This window comes from Rutilus rutilus (assembly GCF_951802725.1).
Source record: "Rutilus rutilus genome assembly, chromosome: 24".
In the NCBI taxonomy this organism is placed as follows: Eukaryota; Metazoa; Chordata; class Actinopteri; order Cypriniformes; family Leuciscidae; genus Rutilus; species Rutilus rutilus.
Window position 1 is genome coordinate 13,081,355 of NC_140228.1, and position 22,815 is coordinate 13,104,169.

At 37.8% G+C, this 22,815-nt stretch overlaps 1 protein-coding gene across 4 annotated transcripts in view; it reads left to right on the top strand.

Moving 5' to 3' along the window:
* Positions 1 to 22,815, top strand: part of ctnnd2a (catenin (cadherin-associated protein), delta 2a) — a 324,872-nt gene that overhangs the window by 199,891 nt on the left and 102,166 nt on the right. For 2 of the 4 annotated variants that reach the window (XM_084398526.1, XM_084398528.1), the window contains one exon: positions 12,749 to 13,055. In XM_084398526.1, coding sequence (XP_084254652.1) covers positions 12,749 to 13,055 — 307 coding nt within the window. The remainder of the gene's footprint in view (positions 1 to 12,748; positions 13,056 to 22,815) is intronic. The other 2 variants (XM_084398527.1, XM_084398529.1) reach the window with 1 other exon arrangement.

Genomic DNA, 22,815 nt, shown 5'->3' on the forward strand with positions numbered 1-22,815 from the left:
AATAATAATAATAAAAAAAAAAAAAATATATATATATATATATATATATATATATATATATATATATATATATATGACGTTTAAACGACAAACAATAAAATCAGAACCAGTATTCTGTTGCATTCATGGTTCCAGTGGCAGTAATGCATCCACGGCTTTTCAGAATGTCACAAAGCGTTTTGAGATTGTTTTGAATGAAATATTGAAGTTTATAATTAAGTGTTTTGGCACACCACGACGAGTGGCAAACTCTTTGTTTTGTTTTGCAAACTCAGCTAGCCTGTGGGGGGTTTGGAGAAGGCAATAGTTGCTTTATTGTGGGGGTGCAGGACAGAGGTGTTAATGTTCCGTCTTTCATATGGAGAGTGTCGGAGCCAGCCTGATGAGCAGGCAAAGGCAAAATTCTTCTAAGGATTAATCTCAAAATCTCCAAAAGTCCATAGCCTATGTACAGTAGGCCCTATATCTTATTAAATTATATATTGTAGTTTTATTGATTGTATTTAAAGGTTTTCCACACACAATTTCAATTTAGCAGATACAGAGCTCTTTAATTCGCGACCCACCTCGTTTTATTGTAAGGTGAATTCAGCAAGGCATGTTGTATCTTTGAAGGAACAAAAGCTATTTGTTACAGTTTTTTCTTTCGTGATTTGTGTATGGTGTTTTTTACGCTGAAATGCTTCATTTCGAGAAAGACACGCCGCGCGCAGTGAGGGAGACCAAACTTACTAAAAAATATATCCAGCGCGAGAGAGGCAAAGAAAAACGGCTGTTCTTAATTTATGTTGCTTTGAACTTTTTTCGTTTTGTACCGTTTTAATTTTTTTATTTAGCTGCAATTTCTTTGACAATAGAAATTTAAAATGTTGCAAGAATAAGATTCTGTGTTTCTTATTTTGCATCACAAAGGGAATAAACTCTATCGATGCAACCCTGTTTAAATAAATAAACTGTCCCGACACTTTATTCATACCTTGAAATGTGCGATGGGTTTTCAAACTTAAATAATTTTCTTTTTCTTTTACATTTTCATTGTTTATTTTTTAATTGAAAGTAATACTGTATTGAAAGTATTTTTCTGATTTGTTCGATCTGTTTTGAAAAATGTCTTCCGTTGCTATGGCCGGGTATCACTGTCAGTCATCTCAATCTCGTGAATGATTCACACACACACAAAAAAATATTTAGCAGATTAAAGACGAGCTTCATCATCTTCATTTTCTGGTGCAATCGGCTTACAGTCTTCCTTCATCAGACACAACTGGAATGTTGCAAATTTATGTTGTAATGTAGCCTACAATTGATAATTAAACAAGACGATTGACTTTAAACAGATGCATATTTAAGCATCAAGAACGGAAAAACATAAACACTGCCGGCTACACTGAGATTCGATCTCAGATCGTTTGAAGCTCCGAGAGGCTAATGCTTTGACCACAGAGCTATCATCTGAATAGCCTAGGTCTACTTCTGTTTGGTCGGGATTTGAATCGATTTGAATTCGGCCACGAATTTGTTTTGTTTTATTTTGTTTTAAATGTATTTTTACATATTTTTCTTTCGTTAATGTTAACCAATTCTGTTGTAGCATAATAGGCCTATATTTTTTCCCTAAAAGTTTGTTTTATTCTCTGCTTTGTTTGTTTATATTTTTACATATTCAATCAGTCTCATTTTTGTTCAAATAATGAAAAAAGTTGTTTTTTTTGCGCCATGTTTCTTTTTTTTCAAATTTTTTTTTTAAATAAACAGATAGGAAACTTACCGTTTAAAATGCCGCAGTTGCTGCTGTTTAGCCCTGTCACTTGCGCCACCCGGTATAGCCTAGTCATTTCGCGAACGACTTTGAAATTCGACTGGTTTATTTTTGCTGAGGCAGTAATAGGCATTGTGGTTGATTATTTATTAAATAATTCAATTGATAATCATAACAACATGTAAGCCTATTTAATTCTGAATATAACAAAGAATGCTTAAACCGACTAACATCGGTTAGTAACTGCAAGTCCTGAAAATGTTTTAATTTTACGTAAGTAAATGACAAGTAACCTATTGACATAGCCTTTCTAAATTATAGAAAAACTGGGCACACAATTTTAACGTGTCTACTTTGTTTAAATTTAATGAATTTGAATTCGTTTAACCACAATATTTATCTTGAATTTATCTGTGGCCTCTCAGCTCAGATTACTGCCGCGGCAGATTACGTCATAAAGAGAAAAAACTGACACTTTTCAAAGTCTGTGATTACAGCGCCACTCAGCGGTAAAAGGCAGCAAATACACATCCCAATTTTGCCGCCGCGGGAACGGCGGCGGTAAAAGTCTCATTCTGGTTGTCCACCATCTGTATGATGTTTTAACTATTTATATGATACAGCTGTAAATAAGTATTTGAACACCTGAGAAAATCAATGTTAATATTTGGTACAGTAGCCTTTGTTTGCAATTACAGAGGTCAAACGTTTCCTGTAGTTTTTCACCAGGTTTGCACACACTGCAGGAGGGATTTTGGCCCACTCCTCCACACAGATCTTCTCTAGATCAGTCAGGTTTCTGGGCTGTCGCTGAGAAACACGGAGTTTGAGCTCCCTCCAAAGATTCTCTATTGGGTTTAGGTCTGGAGACTGGCTAGGCCACGCCAGAACCTTGATATGCTTCTTACAGAGCCACTCCTTGGTTATCCTGGCTGTGTGCTTCGGGTCATTGTCATGTTGGAAGACCCAGCCTCGACCCATCTTCAATGCTCTAACTGAGGGAAGGAGGTTGTTCCCCAAAATCTCGCAATACATGGCCCAGGTCAATACAATACATCCTCTCCTTAATACAGTGCAGTCGCCCTGTCCCATGTGCAGAAAAACACCCCCAAAGCATGATGCTACCACCCCCATGCTTCACAGTAGGGATGGTGTTCTTGGGATGGTACTCATCATTCTTCTTCCTCCAAACACGTTTAGTGGAATTATGACCAAAAAGTTCTATTTTGTTCTCATCTGACCACATGACTTTCTCCCATGACTCCTCTGGATCATCCAAATGGTCATTGGCAAACTTAAGATGGGCCTTGACGTGCTGGTTTAAGCAGGGGAACCTTCCGTGCCATGCATGATTTCAAACCATGACGTCTTATTGTATTACCAACAGTAACCTTGGAAACGGTGGTCCCAGCTCTTTTCAGGTCATTGACCAGCTCCTCCCGTGTAGTTCTGGGCTGATTTCTCACCTTTATTAGGATCATTGAGACCCCACGAGGTGAGATCTTGCATGGAGCCCCAGTCCGAGATTGACAGTCATGTTTAGCTTCTTCCATTTTCTAATGATTGCTCCAACAGTGGACATTTTTTCACCAAGCTGCTTGGCAATTTCCCTGTAGCCCTTTCCAGCCTTGTGGAGGTGTACAATTTTGTCTCTAGTGTCTTTGGACAGTTCTTTGGTCTTGGCCATGTTAGTAGTTGGATTCTTACTGATTGTATGGGGTGGACAGGTGTCTTTATGCAGCTAACGACCTCAAACAGGTGCATCTAATTTAGGATAATAAATGGAGTGGTGGTGGACATTTTAAAGGCAGACTAACAGGTCTTTGAGGGTCAGAATTCTAGCTGATAGACAGGTGTTCAAATACTTATTTGCAGCTGTATCATACAAATAAATAGTTAAAAAATCATATATTGTGATTTCTGGATTTTTTTTTTATTAGAATATGTCTCTCACAGTGGACATGCACCTAATGATGACAATTTCAGACCCCTCCATGATTTCCAAGTGGGAGAACTTGCAAAATAGCAGGGTGTTCAAATACTTATTTTCCTCACTGTATATATATATATATATATATATATACAGTATATATACAGTATATATATGTATGTATATATATATATACACTCACCTAAAGGATTATTAGGAACACCATACTAATACTGTGTTTGACCCCCTTTCGCCTTCAGAACTGCCTTAATTCTGCGTGGCATTGATTCAACAAGGTGCTGAAAGCATTCTTTAGAAATGTTGGCCCATATTGATAGGATAGCATCTTGCAGTTGATGGAGATTTGTGGGATGCACATCCAGGGCACGAAGCTCCCGTTCCACCACATCTCAAAGATGCTCTATTGGGTTGAGATCTGGTGACTGTGGGGGCCATTTTAGTACAGTGAACTCATTGCCATGTTCAAGAAACCAATTTGAAATGATTCGAGCTTTGTGACATGGTGCATTATCCTGCTGGAAGTAGCCATCAGAGGATGGGTACATGGTGGTCATAAAGGGATGGACATGGTCAGAAACAATGCTCAGGTAGGCCGTGGCATTTAAACGATGCCCAATTGGCACTAAGGGGCCTAAAGTGTGCCAAGAAAACATCCCCCACACCATTACACCACCACCACCAGCCTGCACAGTGGTAACAAGGCATGATGGATACATGTTCTCATTCTGTTTACGCCAAATTCTGACTCTACCATCTGAATGTCTCAACAGAAATCGAGACTCATCAGACCAGGCAACATTTTTCCAGTCTTCAACTGTCCAATTTTGGTGAGCTCGTGCAAATTGTAGCCTCTTTTTTCTATTTGTAGTGGAGATGAGTGGTACCCGGTGGGGTCTTCTGCTGTTGTAGCCCATCCGCCTCAAGGTTGTGCGTGTTGTGGCTTCACAAATGCTTTGCTGCATACCTCGGTTGTAACGAGTGGTTATTTCAGTCAAAGTTGCTCTTCTATCAGCTTGAATCAGTCTGCCCATTCTCCTCTGACCTCAGCATCAACAAGGCATTTTCGCCCACAGGACTGCCGCATACTGGATGTTTTTCCCTTTTCACACCATTCTTTGTAAACCCTAGAAATGGTTGTGCGTGAAAATCCCAGTAACGGAGCAGATTGTGAAATACTCAGATACCAACAACCATGCCACGCTCAAAATTGCTTAAATCACCTTTCTTTCCCATTCTCACATTCAGTTTGGAGTTCAGGAGATTGTCTTGACCAGGACCACACCCCTAAATGCATTGAAGCAACTGCAATGTGATTGGTTGATTAGATAATTGCATTAATGAGAAATTGAACAGGTGTTCCTAATAATCTTTTAGGTGAGTGTGTATATATATATATATATATATATATATATATATATGTGTGTGTATGTAGGCTATGTATGTATATATATATATATATATGTATGTACGATATGACTCAATATATGCATTTAGAATTGCCCCAAGATAAGGGTAAGGGGGCAAAAATAACCCTGTCTTTTATATTTATATCATTTTAAATAGTCATTTAATATCACACAAAGAGTGATGTTTTTTTCTCCAAGTTCACATTTTTGTAGTTTACATGGAGACGATAACTGTGTCGTTTTCAAAAACGAGCCTTTTGAAACCCTCGTTTAAGGATGAATCAACAAACTAGTCATTTAGTGAGGTGGACTAGTTTATCTACTTCTTTTGTGTGTGTGGCAGTGCTTTAAAGGAGATGAATTTAAAGACAAGTTCTCAGAGAGGGTGTTAGCGTGACAGTTTGCTATGTTAGCTTGTTAGAAGTGATAAAATACTCCACTAATGCTCTCTAAATGCATTCCCTTTACATTGCCACCGCAAAGAAAGCTAAATTCTGTGTTCTTACATTCAGTCTGTTATAGTTCTTAATAGTTGATTAGCATGCAAAAGGCAGATGTCTTTGATTGTTTTTGCATCTCTTACCATGTTCGTTACATTTGAAGATGCTGTTTCTTGTTAAAACCGGTTTTATTTTATTGTTAAAACGTCATTTATCGATCCCTGTCACTTTTTGACGATTTTGTTCCATTTTATGAAACATCTCACTTTTTTTATATATATATACACAGAAAAGCATCTTCAATTCTTGAGCAGGACTTTTCATTGTGTTAGTGTGTGTTATAATGATGGTGATCCGGCACTGAAAGCTGAGGGTTCATGGCTGTTATCAGTGGCAGAAGGCAGCAGTGTTAATCTTCTCTTGTGAACACAGACACACACTTCGATCTATCGCTGTTCCACAGCTGCGGCGGACCGTTATCCATCGTAGTCAAACCACCAAATGCAAATAATTACATCCAGCTCTTGATATACATCCACTGAGTTACAGGAAATTTTGCTTTATTACAATAAAAAGTTCCTCAGGGTGAATTAGAACCAGGAAACCAGGAAAGTTGAGATAAATTAACAGTATATATTTTGATTCTGAGTGGATAATTTTTTTTTACATTTTACACTTTCACTAAAATAAAACTAGACACTACTAGTACGCAGTATTGTTCCAAAGTTCACTTAATGTTTCTTTGGTAAGATGTTTTGGGAAGAAGACTCACCAGGGCTGCATTTATTTGATCCAAAATGCTGAATATTATATTTAAATATTATAAAAAGTTTAACAGTTTTCTGTTTTTATATATTTTAAAATGTAATTTATTCCTGTGATGGCAAAGCAGAATTTTCAGCATCATTACTCCAGTCTTCAGAGTCACATGATCCTTCAGAAATCATTCTAATATGCTGATTTGCTGCTCAAGAAACATTTATTATTATTAATCAGTGTTGTAATCAGTATTTTTGTGGAAATCATGATGTGTTTAAGGCATCTTGCTGATTTTTTTTTTTTTTTTTTTACTCTTACTGATCCCAAAACTTTTAAACTATAGTATTGTGATTCTGAGCAGAAAAACAAACAAAACGTTTTATTGGTTGTCATGTTGCTTTATAGGGTTCAGAGAGAGAAGGCACAGATTGGCTGTTATTCACAAGTGTCCTTCAAACTGGCTTAAAAAAAAAAGACTGTATACGGTGTCAAAGGAAGCAGAACAGCAGCAAAAAGGCTTAGAATGCGAGTTAATTAAAGAATTACATCGTCAAACGCTGTTGTCAGGAAATGGCAGGATTCGCTGAAGCACGTTATCGGCTAGTTGCCCTCGTTAACAGCCTCTTTACAAAATGAATAAGAGAAACTGTCAGCATTTCAGCTGAGATGGTGAGCCCACAATGTGGCCTCAGAGAGATGTGTTTACCAGGCAATAAACCGTTTTATTCTCAACTATTCTTAATGATAGAGGTCAGTCTGGCTCTTTGTATGTGGCTCTACAGTTTTCGAATTAACCAGCACTAGATCATAAAGTTGCAGAGAAATGTATTGAGTCGTGCTGGAACTGACCGTTAAATGATCTCACAGATGGAACAAAGATGGAAAAACCTACTGTGAGTTAATTAACAACTGCTTTATTGTTGTTAAGGGATTAATTGCTTAATTTATACAGAATATATACAGTATGCAGTCTGATATTGCTTTCTGCTCTCCGATGTTTACAATCGCCGATGACAAATAATGGATACGAGACGGGTCGGTTGTCGAGATTTTATGCAAGATGTTATCCACCTCGTGTAGTGCTGTGGGTTTGTGTGAGTCCTTGCTTTTTATCTCACACTGTGCCGAGGAAAGCCCTTGTCCGTGTAGTGCTGTGTGGGGTCGCATAAGATACACCCTTTCTGATAAGATAAGCTAATGGAATCTGAAGGTCACCGAAAGGTCATTCTCCCGAGGCATCGCCGCTGTGGCAGAGTGGCAACACATCATAGTGATAAAGTATTCACAGGGGCCTGGAGTGCTTACATATACAGTTGTGATAAGCGGGATACTTACTGTTTGAAAAAGTGCTACAAGAAGGAATATATGCATTGGAATTGCAGCATTATTTTAATAAACATAGTTATTTGAAAGTAATCATATAATGCTGCAACCGCAATGCATTTATTTCTTCTTTCCTTCATTAACTGCATCAATGTGTGACCTTACTATCTGATCTTTCAAGGTCGAGTGAAATTCAAAACAGTCAGAGGTGTACTCTGCTTTCAGTTACAGACAGTAATTTAATTAGTCTTTTTTTTTTTTTGCAAGTTAATTAATGACTTACAGATAGATTTTCACCTGCTAAAGGTGTTTGCATGCGGTTGGAGCTGTAAATCAAGTCCCCAGGGTTTTCAGTGCTAAGCCCAGTTAGAGACCTTGAGTTATTTGAAATCTTCACATTGGAGTAATGAGTTTGATCACATCCAAAGCCAAACACCCACACTCTTAAATTGAGCCAGATGGAGACTGTCTCTTCATTATGATGAAAACAAACAAATGTGGAGTTAAAGTGATCTACTTTTGAAAGTGACTCACATTTTATGGTCTATTTGAATAGAAATAAAAAATATAGATAAATGCCTCACAAACTTTGTGTGTATGTGTGTTGCTGAAATTGCTGAACTAAATGCATCAGCAATGTAAGAAAACGTTTTTCTCTTGCAGCGATGCCAAAGAACCGGGTTACACTTTATTTTGTGTTATAGTGTAATTATACATTTAAGGCCCTGTTTACACCGAGTATTAAAATGCATTTTGGTCAATCAGATCACAAGTAGACGAGGGAGACACATTCCCGTTTTACACTTGGTGTTTTAATCTGTCTGTTTTGTCCACTTTCAACCACTTCTATCCTGATATCTTTGAGGGGAGGGTCTATATGTGGGTAATGCATGGACTTTTTCAGATCTTTCGATCTAATGGACGAAATAAGCTCAATCAATTTACATGTGAACGCGACCAGAGACGACGGAAAAAACAGTAACTTTCGTTTCTGCTCTGATAGCGGCAAGACAACACCGTGGCGTACACAGTGAGTACAGTGTTAGAAATCAGGAATGGTGAAGGAACATTTTGATTGGTACATTTTTCATCTTAAAACCAAACTTAGGTTTGGTTAGTGCGCTTCCCATAATGTTCACGCTTTAGGAGAGTAGGAGGAGAGTAGGTGGTCTTTTGTGGCTGTTAGAACACATTCGACCACATGAGCATCTACACTACGAAAGGTTTCCGGTCGAATGCGTTTTCAACTACCTCTGGAAGTGGTCGAAAGTGGACAAGCTCAAAATGGTTTAGACCCCATTTACATTTTATTTGGTGTCATCCACTTGTGTACTGAGTAATATTAATTAACTATATACTTACTATAGGGCTAGGGTTAGGACAATTTGTTGTAATTACTAAATTACTATTATATAATATAATACATGTAACATGTAACAAAGACAATATAAAATAAAGTGTTACCAAGAACATTTTTGGGTTTCCCAAAGAATCTTTCATGAAACAGTTCTTAATAGATCTGAAGAAATGTTTAATAATCTTTCCACTATAAAGAACTTTTTGTTCATTTGAAAAAATGGATGTTTAAGGTTCTTTATGAAACCATAGATTGGAGCAGCCGCGGCGCTACCATTGGGCCCGGGTGGGCCTGGGCCCACCCATTTTAGGTCCGGGCCCATCCATTTTCTACTATGGTTTTGTACGTTTCTTCATTCGGATCTATTTGCGATCCATTCCATTCTAAACAAACAACGCAGTTTACATGCTTCGTCCTTGTTACATTATTCATTAAGATAATAATTAACGCATAATTATCAGTGAACTTGATAAATGTTGCAGATATGTTTTACTATGCATGCAAACAAATGCCTTTCAACTTATGCGTGCAAAATTCAGAATAAAATGAATGTGCAGCAATTTGTACAAATAGAGAGTCTGTAGGCCTACAATATAGCCCCTTTCACACAGCGCATTGAACCCGGGAAATTGCCGGCAAATTGCCGGAACGCCTTCTGTGTGAACGCAAACACGACCCGGGATTGATGCCGGCATCGATGCCGGGTTGGGGACCTAGTAACTTTGCCGTGTTCAGTCCCGGAACGCGCGCTGTGTGAACAAAAGCCGTAATAATGCCGTGTCGCAGTGATGACGCTGAAGCGCGGGATCGTTCGCCAGCTGTGAAGCGGTACGTAATGCGCAAGTTTATGATCGAATCAGAGAAATAAATGCACAAGCGTGGTTTCTCGAGAGAGAAATCGCAGCTCATAAGCAAACTGAAGACGCTGCTGAGACATTTACAAGTCACATCGATGTCACGTGTCTTTCCGGGACATACACGGGTTGTGTGTGAACGCGCTCTCTGATTCCGGAAAATCACTGGCAGTGTGAATGAACCAAAATCAAACGAACCCGGGTCAAATCCCGGGTCACTTTATCCGTGTATTTTCCGGAATCTCTGTGTGAAAGGGGCTTATGTGTTGTAGCCATTAAATAAGCTCATTTAGTTTAATATTTGTTAAAATATTATAATGTTATTTTCATCTATGTTGATTATGAAAAGTGAACGCACGGCACGAGTAAGATAGGATGCGCAATATATCGAGAGATGTGGGTCAGACATGATTTTGACCACTTTTCGTTTTGTATAAATTGTATCTTAATTTTAATATTTTTTTTATCAACCAATTGCCAATTGGATTTAATAAATAAGAAGAAAATATAGCAGACAATAAAATCATGGAGGCGCCCGCGCGCTTTCTTGCATTGCTCGTGAACAGGAGCGCATCTCATCCTAACGTAACGAAACTCAACGTATGCCTCACAGACATGAAATATATCTTAAGAAAGCTTGAAATGTCTTTTAACAATTTAAAACGAAAAGAAAAAGGCTACTCTCTGATTATGTAATCCAGGAGTGCGTTTCCCGAAAGCATCGTTATCCAACTATGATCGCAATGTCCATTGAACTCTATTGGTAACGACGGAACTTGCGACCATAGTTGGCCAACGATGCTTTCGGGAAACGCACCCCTGGATGTGCATTTCTCTCTATAGGCGCGTTCACTATATGGAGATGGCGATCGTCAACTTCATCTTTACAGCTGTTGTTGCTGTTAATAAACAAAAAATAATAGGCCTATCATTTTATTAAACAATAAATTAAATTGTAATTGTATTTAAAAAAGCAGCAAAAAAAATCAGTTATTTTAACTGGCCCATCCAGTTTTCTGGAGGCCCACCTACAATCAAAATCCTGGCGCCGCTAGTGGATTGGAGTGTGTAGAAGAGTGTTGTCTAGTCTATATTTTGTCAGCATTGAGAAATTTATTTGGATATAACATTATAAACAAATGATTGTATGCCATCATTTTTCAGCAAAAGTGCACATGTATAATTGTCAGCTATTATTGCAAATAATTTGCTGAAGCTATTTATTATTTGCAAACAACTTAATGTTGGAGAAAAAAATATTTTTTTCTTTTATATATAAAATGTTATTAAAATATTATTTTTTATATATATATAATTATTATTATTGTTTTGTTTTTTATAAATATTAAGAGATTTTTGTTTATTATTTTATTAAATATTTCTTTTTTTTATTTTTTATATTGTTTATTGTGGTAGGGTTAGTGAAAATATTGTCAGGGCACTGATGTGGCCAGCAGAAAAGAAAAAATGAACCTGATTTGGTTAATGTGGAAAACTTATGTCCGATCACTGAACTTTACATCTCCTCTGTCCGTCAGCTTCCCATTATATATTCCGTCTCAGGGAGCTTAATTCAATCCATCAAGTATCCCCCTCCTCTTTCACCCTATTTCTAGCTCTCTTTCTCTCTCCCTCTCTCCCTCTCTTTTTTCTTTTGGAACCGTTCTCCATTAATCTCAAACTCTGTCTAATTATCGTTAGCCTACACTGAGCGAGTGCAACATTTTCTCTAAAGGAAGCTGAAGAGTCATGGATGGTCTCGGAAGATACATTGATCCTTTTTTCCCAGGGTGCACTTTGTGTATGGTGACTAATAGTCCTGTTTTACGGCTTCACTGGCAGTGTTGTGGTAAAGACTCAGAACCCTGCCATTGATCGTCTCGTGCTGCAGATTTATGAGACACTCCACTGTGACTGTCTTGCAGACACTGGCTGCCACATTACCCTCATATTGAGCGAAATAGATACACTCTGTCACCTCAATATGTTAAAAACCAAACAAATACGCATTAAAGTGATCTACCTTTTGAAGTTTGCATCTGATGCAGTCAGACACCCTGTCTCGCCATGTTTGGAGATGATCATTTTCATTTTTCACTGGAATTTTTTTTACGTTTTCATCTAAAATGAGAGATTACGCAAGCACGGTCAATCGGTGAGTCATCAGACATCAAGATGAATTATTTAATTACACGTTTTGGACCATTTTAGAGCACCATAAAGAGTAACCAAGCAGTTGCTTCAATTTGTACTGTCATTTTCAGTATTTGAAATAAATCCATCATACAAGCATATGGCTCTTCCAGCATCTTCCTGACCCCTAAACTTTTGAATGGCAGTGTATTTTTTGCTATGATGCATTTTATCTTTTATCCCCTTTAAAGCAAGGTTGAATGTATGTTTCTTTGTTTGTTTTTTGCACATCTAAAACCATACAAATGCATCAACATTTAAGTACAGTTGTTGTCATAAATAATTTTTAATCGGCCACATGGGATTCTGTTTCTGCTGTTAAATATAAAATGTGTCTATAAAGGCCCATTCACACCAAGGACGATAAATATCGCACCAACGAAGACATAGTTCTAAAAATCTTTCCACATGTAAAAGAATAGCAGTGTTCCCTCCACAACTGTTATGATATCAGCTCAGAGAAACGATATCGTTGGAATCGTGTGGACGGTAATATAGTTCGCTTTAAAGTTCTTGCTCTTGGTGTGAACGGGCCTTAAACTCGCCTGTATTAATAATGTGTTTCTGTTAAGGAGCTTTTTCTTGCTGTCGTTCTCATTACTGCCGTCTCTTCCTCTCCTTTCCGCTCCCTCCTTGCCATTCTTTCATCATATCATGTCTTTGTCTGCTTGTCTTCTCACTGTCCTCTCATTGTTCCTGTACCTAGACCTAGTGAACCAGTTCTGTGAGCAGGTCCTGAACTTCTTGTTTTGTCCCTACTCTCCTGCCATAGCCCCGTCCTCCCCTGGTGTTGACTCCGTACCCTTGCAGCGAACAGGAAGTCAGAATGCCACAGGGACGTTTCCCAGAGGCGGCTACGCGTCCGGTCAGGGTGCCAATTACACGGAAACTTACCGCACATTGCCGTACTGCTCATCGGTGGAGTCTCCCTACAGCAAGTCCGGCCCTGCCCTGCCACCCGAGGGCACCCTGGCCCGCTCTCCCTCCATTGACAGCATTCAGAAGGATCCCAGGTGAGTTTGCATGCCTATTGGACCTTTATTACATTCATAGTGGCGCTCATGCCAGGTGCAGATGGCAAATGTACACATATCGATCCAATTTTAGCTGGAAGAGCATCTGCTGAAAGGGTTTTCAGGGCTTGTTTGTATTTTGGAGGCCCTTTTTAGGGTGACCACCTGGTTATTGCTCTGTTGCAGGACAGCAGATGTGATTTTGCGGAACAATGCGGCACACATGGGAGAGAGATAAATGTAATACTGTTAGACTATGTAAATATAATTTAAATTAGTTGGAAAGCCTACACTCTTAAAAAAGTGTGTGGGGGGGGGGGGTCTGTTGTCGACAGATTCAAGTGTGTGAATTATGTCAGAAAGTACGTTCACACATTATAATCAGTGATTATAATGGGTTCCATTTGTTTTTGCCGTGATGCAACGCTCGCATCCATTGAAAGCAAATGTCAGCCGCCAGTGGGCGGGGCCTATTATGCAATGATGTATAACTATTTGTCGACATCTTGCTCTGAAGGGAGTCATTTGCAAATGTATTTGCCCATGTGACGTCACAGATCCCGCAATATCGAAACGAGTTGTTTTTGGAGCTTGGTTGAATACTTTGTTTATAAAGAGGAGGACCTTTTAAGCTATGAAACTTTTAAGATGTTTTAATGGTACAACAATTTCTAAAGATCAAGGCAAATTTGATTTCTCATGTCATGACCATGACCATTCATATGTCATGATATCTGTATCAGGGGTGAAAGTATGTTCAGCCTTCTCAGTAAACAACTGGTCATGACATAAATGAAAAGGAAGTGATTTTGTAGCAAATGAACTTCTTTTTGTATTCTTCACATTAAAGCAGTTGACTTATCAAAGGCTAATCCTGCTGGGTCATTATACTGCCGACACATCTTTTTCTGTCTACTGCTTGTGCAAATAAATCAATTCAATAAATAAATAAGGCAATTATAATAAATATTTTAGCATGTGATACTCTGATACACCATGATTATGATTCTGTGTAAATGTATTTAGACGGCCTCTGCACAGGGTCGCACCACAAGGGCTTGAAGAGTCTTTTTACATTTATTTGTGTTGATTTAGAGTGGGATTTCTGGCTGAAATACACTGTTGCTTGTTGTTTGTATATTTGCTAAGTAAATAGCTTTTGGAAGTATGTGGTTTGTTGCACCTTTTTGCACTGCCAGACGCATTGAACTCTATGCAGTTTTGACACACATCAACAGAAATTCTGATTAGTTTCTCGGGAGGATGATGTTTCTAAAGCCCCGTGCTGATAATAGAGATGCAATCACTCAAAACATGCACTACACAGACAGGCATGATCATAAAACAATATGACAGGGAACATAAACTGTAACTTTATAATGTTACAAAAGATTTCAATTTCAAACAAATGTTGTTCTTTTGAAGTTTCTGTTTATCATATTATCCTGGAAAAAAAACATGCATCACTGTTTCCACAAACACAAGCAGCTCAAGTATTTTCAACATTGATAATAATAATAAATGTTTCTTAAGCACCAAATCAGTATATTAGAATGATTTCTAAAGGATCATGTGACACTGAAGACTGGAGTAATGATGCTGAAAATTCAGCTTTATATTTATATAAAATATATTACAATAAGAGTTATTTTAAATGGTAATAATATTTCACAGTATTCACAAGTTTTACTGTATTTTATCAAATAAATGTAACCTTGGTGAGCATAAGAGACTTCTTTCAAAAACATAAAAAAATTCTAACCCACCCCAAACTTTTGAATGGTAGTGTACTTATTCCACATTTAATGTAAAAGGGGAAAAAACATATTAGCATATTTTGCTGCTTTTCTGGTTCTGTGACTCACTTGTACATATTAATCTGATGGATTCTGCATTAATATTCAGTTGCTATGGTGTTCTGGGTGGTTGCTAAGGTGCTGAGTTATTTTAATGTGTTGCTAGGCGGTTGCTAGGGTGTTTTGGGTGGTAGCTAAGGTGCTATCAGTGATTTTATTGAGTTGCTATGCATTGTTCTGGGTGTTTACAAAAGCGTTAATAATAGAACACCATATTCATGTCCATAGTACAAATTGTGTGTAATGAGTAGGAGTCACTAACCTACCATTAAGTATGAGAAAAGTAACAGTGATGCTTGCCTTAGCAAACACAATTATTTAATATTGACTAATGGTGAAAACCCATAGTAATGAAGACTTAGGGTATGTGCCAGCTCCATTTAAATATGCATTTAAATTATTCTTCACACTTTTTTCTAAAGATACTCTAGATGCCATAAGGAGTCATTTGAAGATGTATTGTTCATTAAAAAAAAAAAAAATCCACGGTTTCCTTTAAATTCACACATTCTCTCAGCACCACTCAATTATAACACTTTATTTCTTTTTAAAGGAGTCATTGATATGTGCAATTAATTAAATCACTAAACTTTTTTTCCATTTATTTCGCCTGTTAATTGGACAGAGTTGATCGCATGTTGCCATTATGCCATTATGGCTCCTCATCTGCTCGGTGTTACAGTAGTCCCGGAAAACTGGACAGCAGATAATTATTACTGGTGACACATACACTCTGCAGGCGTTTGCTGGGGATGATCTGGTTAGGCTAATAAATGCCACTGCAGTCTAGCAATATTGCAGTTTAGTGTTGTTAGTCCTTGCAGAGCGGATGACTATACTATTAGTGTTGGAGAAACTACTTTGAAATGGTCCAAGCTACACATAATGTAAAGAAACTGATGGATGGATGGATGGATGGATGGATGGATGGATGGATGGGTGGGTGGGTGGGTGGATGGATGGATGGATGGATGGATGGATGGATGGATGGATGGATGGATGGATGGATGGAGTGTGAGTTCTTTAGTCTGACTGTGACTAAGTGTGATTCATACAAAGGCAAAGCTTTGCCTGGAGTCATTCAGTATGAATGGAGCACAACTGGGACCACCCACTTTTTCTGCGATCTTGGTTGCAGAAGTATTTTTGCCATTCATTTTCTCTAAGGATTGCAATAGTTTTATAGAGATCCTAGATTGAAGATGTTTTTTTTGTTTTGTTTTTTTAATAGCCAAATAGCCTACTAGAAAGAGAGTAGGTGAAAAGTACACGGATGACCTACTACTACCGGCAAGTTTTTTGAAGTGCGCATTTGACATCTTACTATCCCATGAGGACACGGGAGGAGGAATTGCGCCATAGGTCACATGACAATGACAGCATGGCAGATGTAGTACATCCGAATGTCATTTTTACTATACAGTCGCAAAACCAAATGTAGTACCTATTATACAGTATGTGATTTTGACGCAGTATCTACTTATCCCATAATACATTGCAAATAATGTAATCAAATCACAAACAACAGTACAGTATAAAACTATTAACTATAGGTTACTGATTGGATATTTAAAGTTAGTTTTTTGTGTGTCGAGTCATTCACAGTGCTTCATTGGAATAGGAGTTTTCTACAGAGCTCATTTGGCTTGCTTCTTATTAACATGGTAACTGCAACTTTTCTGATTGATGGATTCCAGGGATTCAAAGGTGCCCAGTAGCTAGTAGTAGTAACAGTAGCTCCTCACTGGGTTTTTTTGTCCTTAAAAACAGTAAAAAAAAAAAAAAAATAATAATAATTAATTAAAATAATACAAAGTTCTGTCATGAAACTCTAGATGGCGCAGGCTGATCCGCAGGCTAACTCAATCCACTTGCAATCACATCATTATCTCTAGGGCACAGCTGATTGGTTCCTGCTGTATCAGTATCCAATGATCTTAAAGTACTTGGTCAGCATTTCCTGTATCAGTTCCAGCGCTTTCAGAAACCCTCCCTCTTCCCCAGCTCCACCTGTATTGATCTGCTACGGGTAATTGCAGCAGCAGCATATCAAATCTATTTTGCCAAGACCAAACATATTAACATTTTTTTTAAATTACTTTAAAATCTCATTTGTGGGATCTACATAAGCATATAATCAGAGCTCACACTAGGTCTGTGTTGAATTGTTTATATTTGATAGTTTAAAATCAGTGTCTCTATGGTGATAATGAATGTTTTTTCCCCATCAGGAACCCTTCTGCTCTGTTGGATTTATGAGCAAACACAAGGCAAATAGCCGATGACCCAAACACTGAACAGCACTTGTTCTCACGTGTGACAAAATTCTAGCTTGATCTCTTGAGAAAATGGCTTATTTAATTGCATTTTTTGTGTATTTTCCTGTGATAGTAAACCGTAAGCAGGTTATGACTCTAATGAAGGTTATTTCTGTTCTGTTCTGGTGTTCCTTCCCTAGAGATGAAGGGATGAGGGAGGACAGGTATGCTAACCGCACACTGCCACAAGTGCTGCAGCTCATAACAACTTTAGACATCCCTGGCCCACGGCAAGTGTGAAGCACTGCTGAAACGTGTTTTTTTGTATGAATTTGGAAGGGCAAAGTGTTTCCTTGGGTGAAACACTAAACTATTCAAAACAACAAAAAGAGTCTTTGACCTTTCCACCTGAAGGCAGCACGTGGTACAACCCAACAAGCGGGAAACAAAGCACATTACTGACAGCCCTATTTGACAGTATAAAGTCAGAATTGTTCTCAAGTGTCAAAACATTCTTGAGCAATTTTCATCCACAACACGCAAGTTATAAAAAGTTGTGTGAAATCCATAATTCCCACGACTAACAGGCGGCTAGATCAGCTGCCTCAAAGAGAATCTTAGACAGATGTTTAGGAGTTGTGATCCATGTGAAATCTGTCAATGACACACTGTAATTTTATAAACAAAAAGTGCATTAGCAAGTTATTAACATTCATCACGCGGCTAAAAATTTGGTTAAAGCACTCGGTAAACTGTCAAACTTTGCAGCCACTCCTGTCTGCATCGGTGCTGTGACACCATGGCACTTGGCACGGAGTTTGCGAGAAAATCTTTGGCAGACATTATCGCATTACAGTTGCTGATGTGGAGCTATAAACAAAGTTATGAGCCATCTGCAGCGCGAAAGAACATGGAGGAAGAAGGGAGACTGAGGGATGAAGATAAATGAGTGTGATTGAAAGGGGGTTATTGATTTGTCGGCATATCCCGCAGAGCTGGAGAGAAGAAGGGATTGCCTTCGGAAAATAAAGGGGTCTGCCCTTCGCCTTCCCTCTTCTATTGATCAAAGCTTGGGTGCAAAACCTTCTTTTCAACACAGTCATTATTACCAGTCCGTGTACTTTTGCGTCCATTCCTTTTTCCTTATTTAACTCGTAATTGAAAAACGAAAAACTTTCTTCTTAATTCGTTTTTAGACTGGTGAAAAAAAATATTCACATACAAACTTTTCCTTATATACAATTGAAAATCAAATAATTGACATACAACTTTTTTTCCGTTTTTCAAAAATGCGAAATTTGATTTCTGCATTTATTTGCGTTGACCCGGAACATTTAATACAGAGCCCGGGAAGTCACCTGTTGGGGAAAAAATTAATAATCCATGGCGACGGTTTTGCAATCCGTCCCCTCAGTTTATAAACCGTAGCCTACTCACGAATTCTTAAACTGTTCCCTCGGTTTAACAAATCGTGCACACGGATTAATAAACCGTACCCACGAGTTCCTAATCCGCGCTCTCAGATTTTTAAACCGTGCTTTCAGTTTTTGCAATCTGTACTCACAAATTCATAAACCCACGCTTTCGCAATCCATTCCTACGGGTTTGTAAACTGTACTCACGGATTTGTGGCCCCTCCCCCAGTCTGTGCCGGCTGATTCAACCAGGCCTCCTGTTTAGGTGCGGGATGCATATTGCATTGTGGTTTACCTTTTTTTTTTTTTAAATGGATGATTTCTTGAATTTTCTAAAAAAACACATTTACTTGTATCTTTAAAGTCCATTTTTTTGGGAGGAAAAAGCTCAGTATAATAGAATAAGCAAAAAAAGATTTCACATATAAAAAAACTGTAAAAGGTAAGGTTATATAAAAATTAAACTTAAGTGACTTAACTGTCTTAAGTGAACTAATTTATAGTTATAAACGCAAATAATAATAATAATTACCATTATTATTATTACTACATTTAGGCTACATATTTAGAATACGCTTTTATCCAAAAAAGGATACATTCGTCAAATGTCAGTCATAATACAGGTTAGACCATAATAATACAGAGCTAAGATTATCACAAATAAACACAAGATTTTGACGCATATCCAAGGGTTTGTGCGGAGTGTGGAGCGCGCACTGCATGGCACGGAGGCGCCGGCGCTTTCCTATCAACAGTGGAAACAACTTAAAATACTCTATCATTGCTGGTCATACAGAAAAGAATAATACATCATTCTTAACTACTTTTATTTGAGTAAACTGGAGCGCGTCTCAAAAATAAACTGAAACAAAATATAGCCTACCTATATAAAGCTTGAAATTTCCACTTTTAAACGAACAATTTTGAATCGAATGCAAATACCGTCTGATTATGTAATCCGTATGCATTTCATTATAATAAACAATTAAAATGCCTCGTTAATTTTTCAGACACATTTATTATCATTTGGATATAAATCACCTATAAATCACCTCTCTGTATGGCTCCAGAGACATGGCTCTTCTCATTCAGCACTGCGGGAAAAATATAATTCCCGGGTTCTAATTTGGCCTTAAATTTTTTCCATATTAATTTGTGAATATTTTAAATGTTTAATAAATGGGCAAAAAGTCAAAAACAAAAATCTGAAAATACGTCAATATTTATTTTTTTGCGCAGCATTTGGTGTGTACAGTTCAAATAAACATTTTGGTGTTCAACTTTGCGTTTTAAAAATACAACAACCGTTTTCATTTTTCAATTACGGGTTAAAAAAGGAACGAATGGACGCAAAAGTACACGGACCATTACCCAAGCACCAAGGCGCCTTTTCTCTGCTTTGTTTTAATGTGAACGTGCACTCGAGTGGCGTCCTTGTCCACTCAAGGACGAAAAAAAAAATGCTTCTCGGCGCTGCAGCATTGACATATACAAATGCACACTGTGATTTACAGGAAGCATCTTGTGTCACTCAGATTTTGGAAGGTGATGCCCTTGAGTGGTTGCCTAAGGATGGTAAATAGAGAACCCTGCAGTGCCTGTAAAAGGTTGGTTAGCATTATTCTGTGGAGGGTCTGTGAAATCTGAGGTCAGCCTTCAGATACACATTACTGTGGCAGGTTGGCAATTTGACGCGTTAAGCGGCTTATGCACAGCAGTGCTGGGCTAGTTTTAGCTAAGCAGTGGTATTTTGATTTCTTCATGAGTGAGTTTTTATAAGAAGTGTTGGATTCATTGTTGGCTCTAACTTGCATACACACGTTTAAGTTAGATCCAACAATGATGTATTTTGAAATCCCTCAGTTATTCAGTGTAGCAACAAAATGAACACTGCTTCAATATTACAATAATATAGAATATTACAATAGTATTGAGCCTGAAGTCATGTAAGGTCCTTTTACTACCATTGAAAACGGCTCCAGTTGAAACGGAGTGTGCAGTGTGAAATGAGAGACATGAAAGAATCACCGGTTTAGGATTGATGCAGTTCACCAATCAGAATATTTTAGAGAGCCGAAGCGCCGCCATCATTGAAAGGCCCAAAGGAGATCTGTTTGAATGCAAGTCAATGGAAAAGACTTTATTTGGATTTTACAACAGAAAAAAATCCCATTTATACTGAAAAAAATGAAACAAAATAATTTTCTCTCAGAAATTGCTAGTAAATTTCAGAAATAATTAAAAAGAATCGGCAAGTAACACATTGAATTAAAAGTGAACTAGAAAGACTGAAAAATAGTATTTTCGGTTACACTTTATTTTAAGGTGTCATTGTTACAGTGTAATTATATATTTAAGTACTGATTAATAATAATTAACTACATGTACTTACTATAGGGTTAGGGTAGGATCAGGATTTGGTTAAGGGTTAATTGCATGTAATTATGCATAATTTACTGTTATTACTACGGTAAGTACATGTAACATATGCAACAAGGACACTGTAAAATAAAGTGTTACCGTATTTTCTTGTAAAACCTACTTCAATTATCTTTGTTGTATTTACAACTTATATTTTTTAGTGTATGAGTGAGTTGTGTGACAGGTAGGATTTTTCCAGAAATACCATTTCGCTTCTATACTTTGCCAACAGTTAATGGAAATCATAAAATGTTTTATATGGACTGTTAGTCTGTGCAGTAGCATTACTGATTCTGAATGAGTTGTTCAAAACAATGATTCATTTACTGTGTTCCTCAGAGATGCGTGGCGGTCCTGCTCTGGATTTGTTTTTCTACTAGTAGTAACCAGCAATATTTTGTCTAAAATGTAAGTTACTCAATATAACCTTCTTTTTATTGTGCTGTTGTTTAAAAACAATATCACATTCGCAATTGATTTGAATATCAGCACGGCTGTGATGCAGCTCGCCTTCTTTTAGAATAGCGATAGAAAAAGGTGATTGCTGTGCATTAGAAACACACCCAGCTCAAGTTGAGAAATGCCTCCAATATAGAATAAAATGCTGGAGATTCATGACCTCTACCTTAGCCATGCTATCTCTAACCTAACCTTGACTTGACTTGATAAATCACCCTTCTGTGTTTCCCTTCAAAGACTTATAGACAGCTGCATATGTGACCCTGAGTGCGTCATTGCCCTCATATCTATGTTCAGATCAGTCACTTGAGAAACCCCTAACATGAAGATGTTGATAGCGAAACAGAATGGCACAAATGATACCTTGTATTATTATGAATGATGCATTTACTACAGCATGTGGTTACATTGCAATGCAGGAGTGCATATGTCATTGACTGTACAGGTGGGTTTATCCTGTGTTAACGTGAGGAACATTATGACTCCAGTGTGACTCAGTGCCAGGTGCTTTGTGATGGAAATTGAGTGCCTTGGGGTTTGTTCATAATAGCCATGCAAGCGACAGCTTTTGTTGGTGTATATATTGCTTTTTCATTTTTTTGTAGTTTAGGTGGCAAAGAGTTTTTCAGTGTTGTCACATATCGGAAGATGGCATTGTCACATTTCAACCTTCCAAGTTTGCACCTGGTATTTATGGTAATTACTGTATCTGTCAAATGTTCCATTAGCCTGTTTGAGCTGACATTAGTGTAAATGCACGTTCTGTTTGACTCTCGCTCTTCTCATTATTATAAATATTTATGATTTTTCTAAGGTGTTTAGTATCATCTGTGATTTGAAAATAAATAGACCCAATCGCTGGTGTACCGGTAACCTCCACAACCCACATGGTGACCAGTTTTAAAGTGCCTTTATTATGCTTTTTCTGATATATTACCTTTCATGTAGTGTGTAATATAGCTGTTTGGGAATGTAAAAGGTCTGCAAAGGTATACAAATATCAAGTGTATGATAAATGGAGCTATATTGAACTGTCTGAAACAAGTCGTCAGTAATTGCAGTCTTGCTTCCTGCACGATCCTACATAGGTTTGTAACAAATTTACACAATGCCAGCCTATGGTCTTCACTGGCTGCCTGCGAACAATGTCTACTTTGACCTGCCCTCAAACACTGTAGATGTTGCTGAGGCCTGGAAAAGTTTGGTCCATGTTGTCGACATGTCAATAAGACGCTGTTTTCTTCGCTGTGAAAGCAAATCCACTTTGCATGCACTTCCAAAGGATGAGGACTCGAGCCCAAATTGATATGGTTAAAACCAATGCCATCGTTAATGTTTGCATTACTGTGAA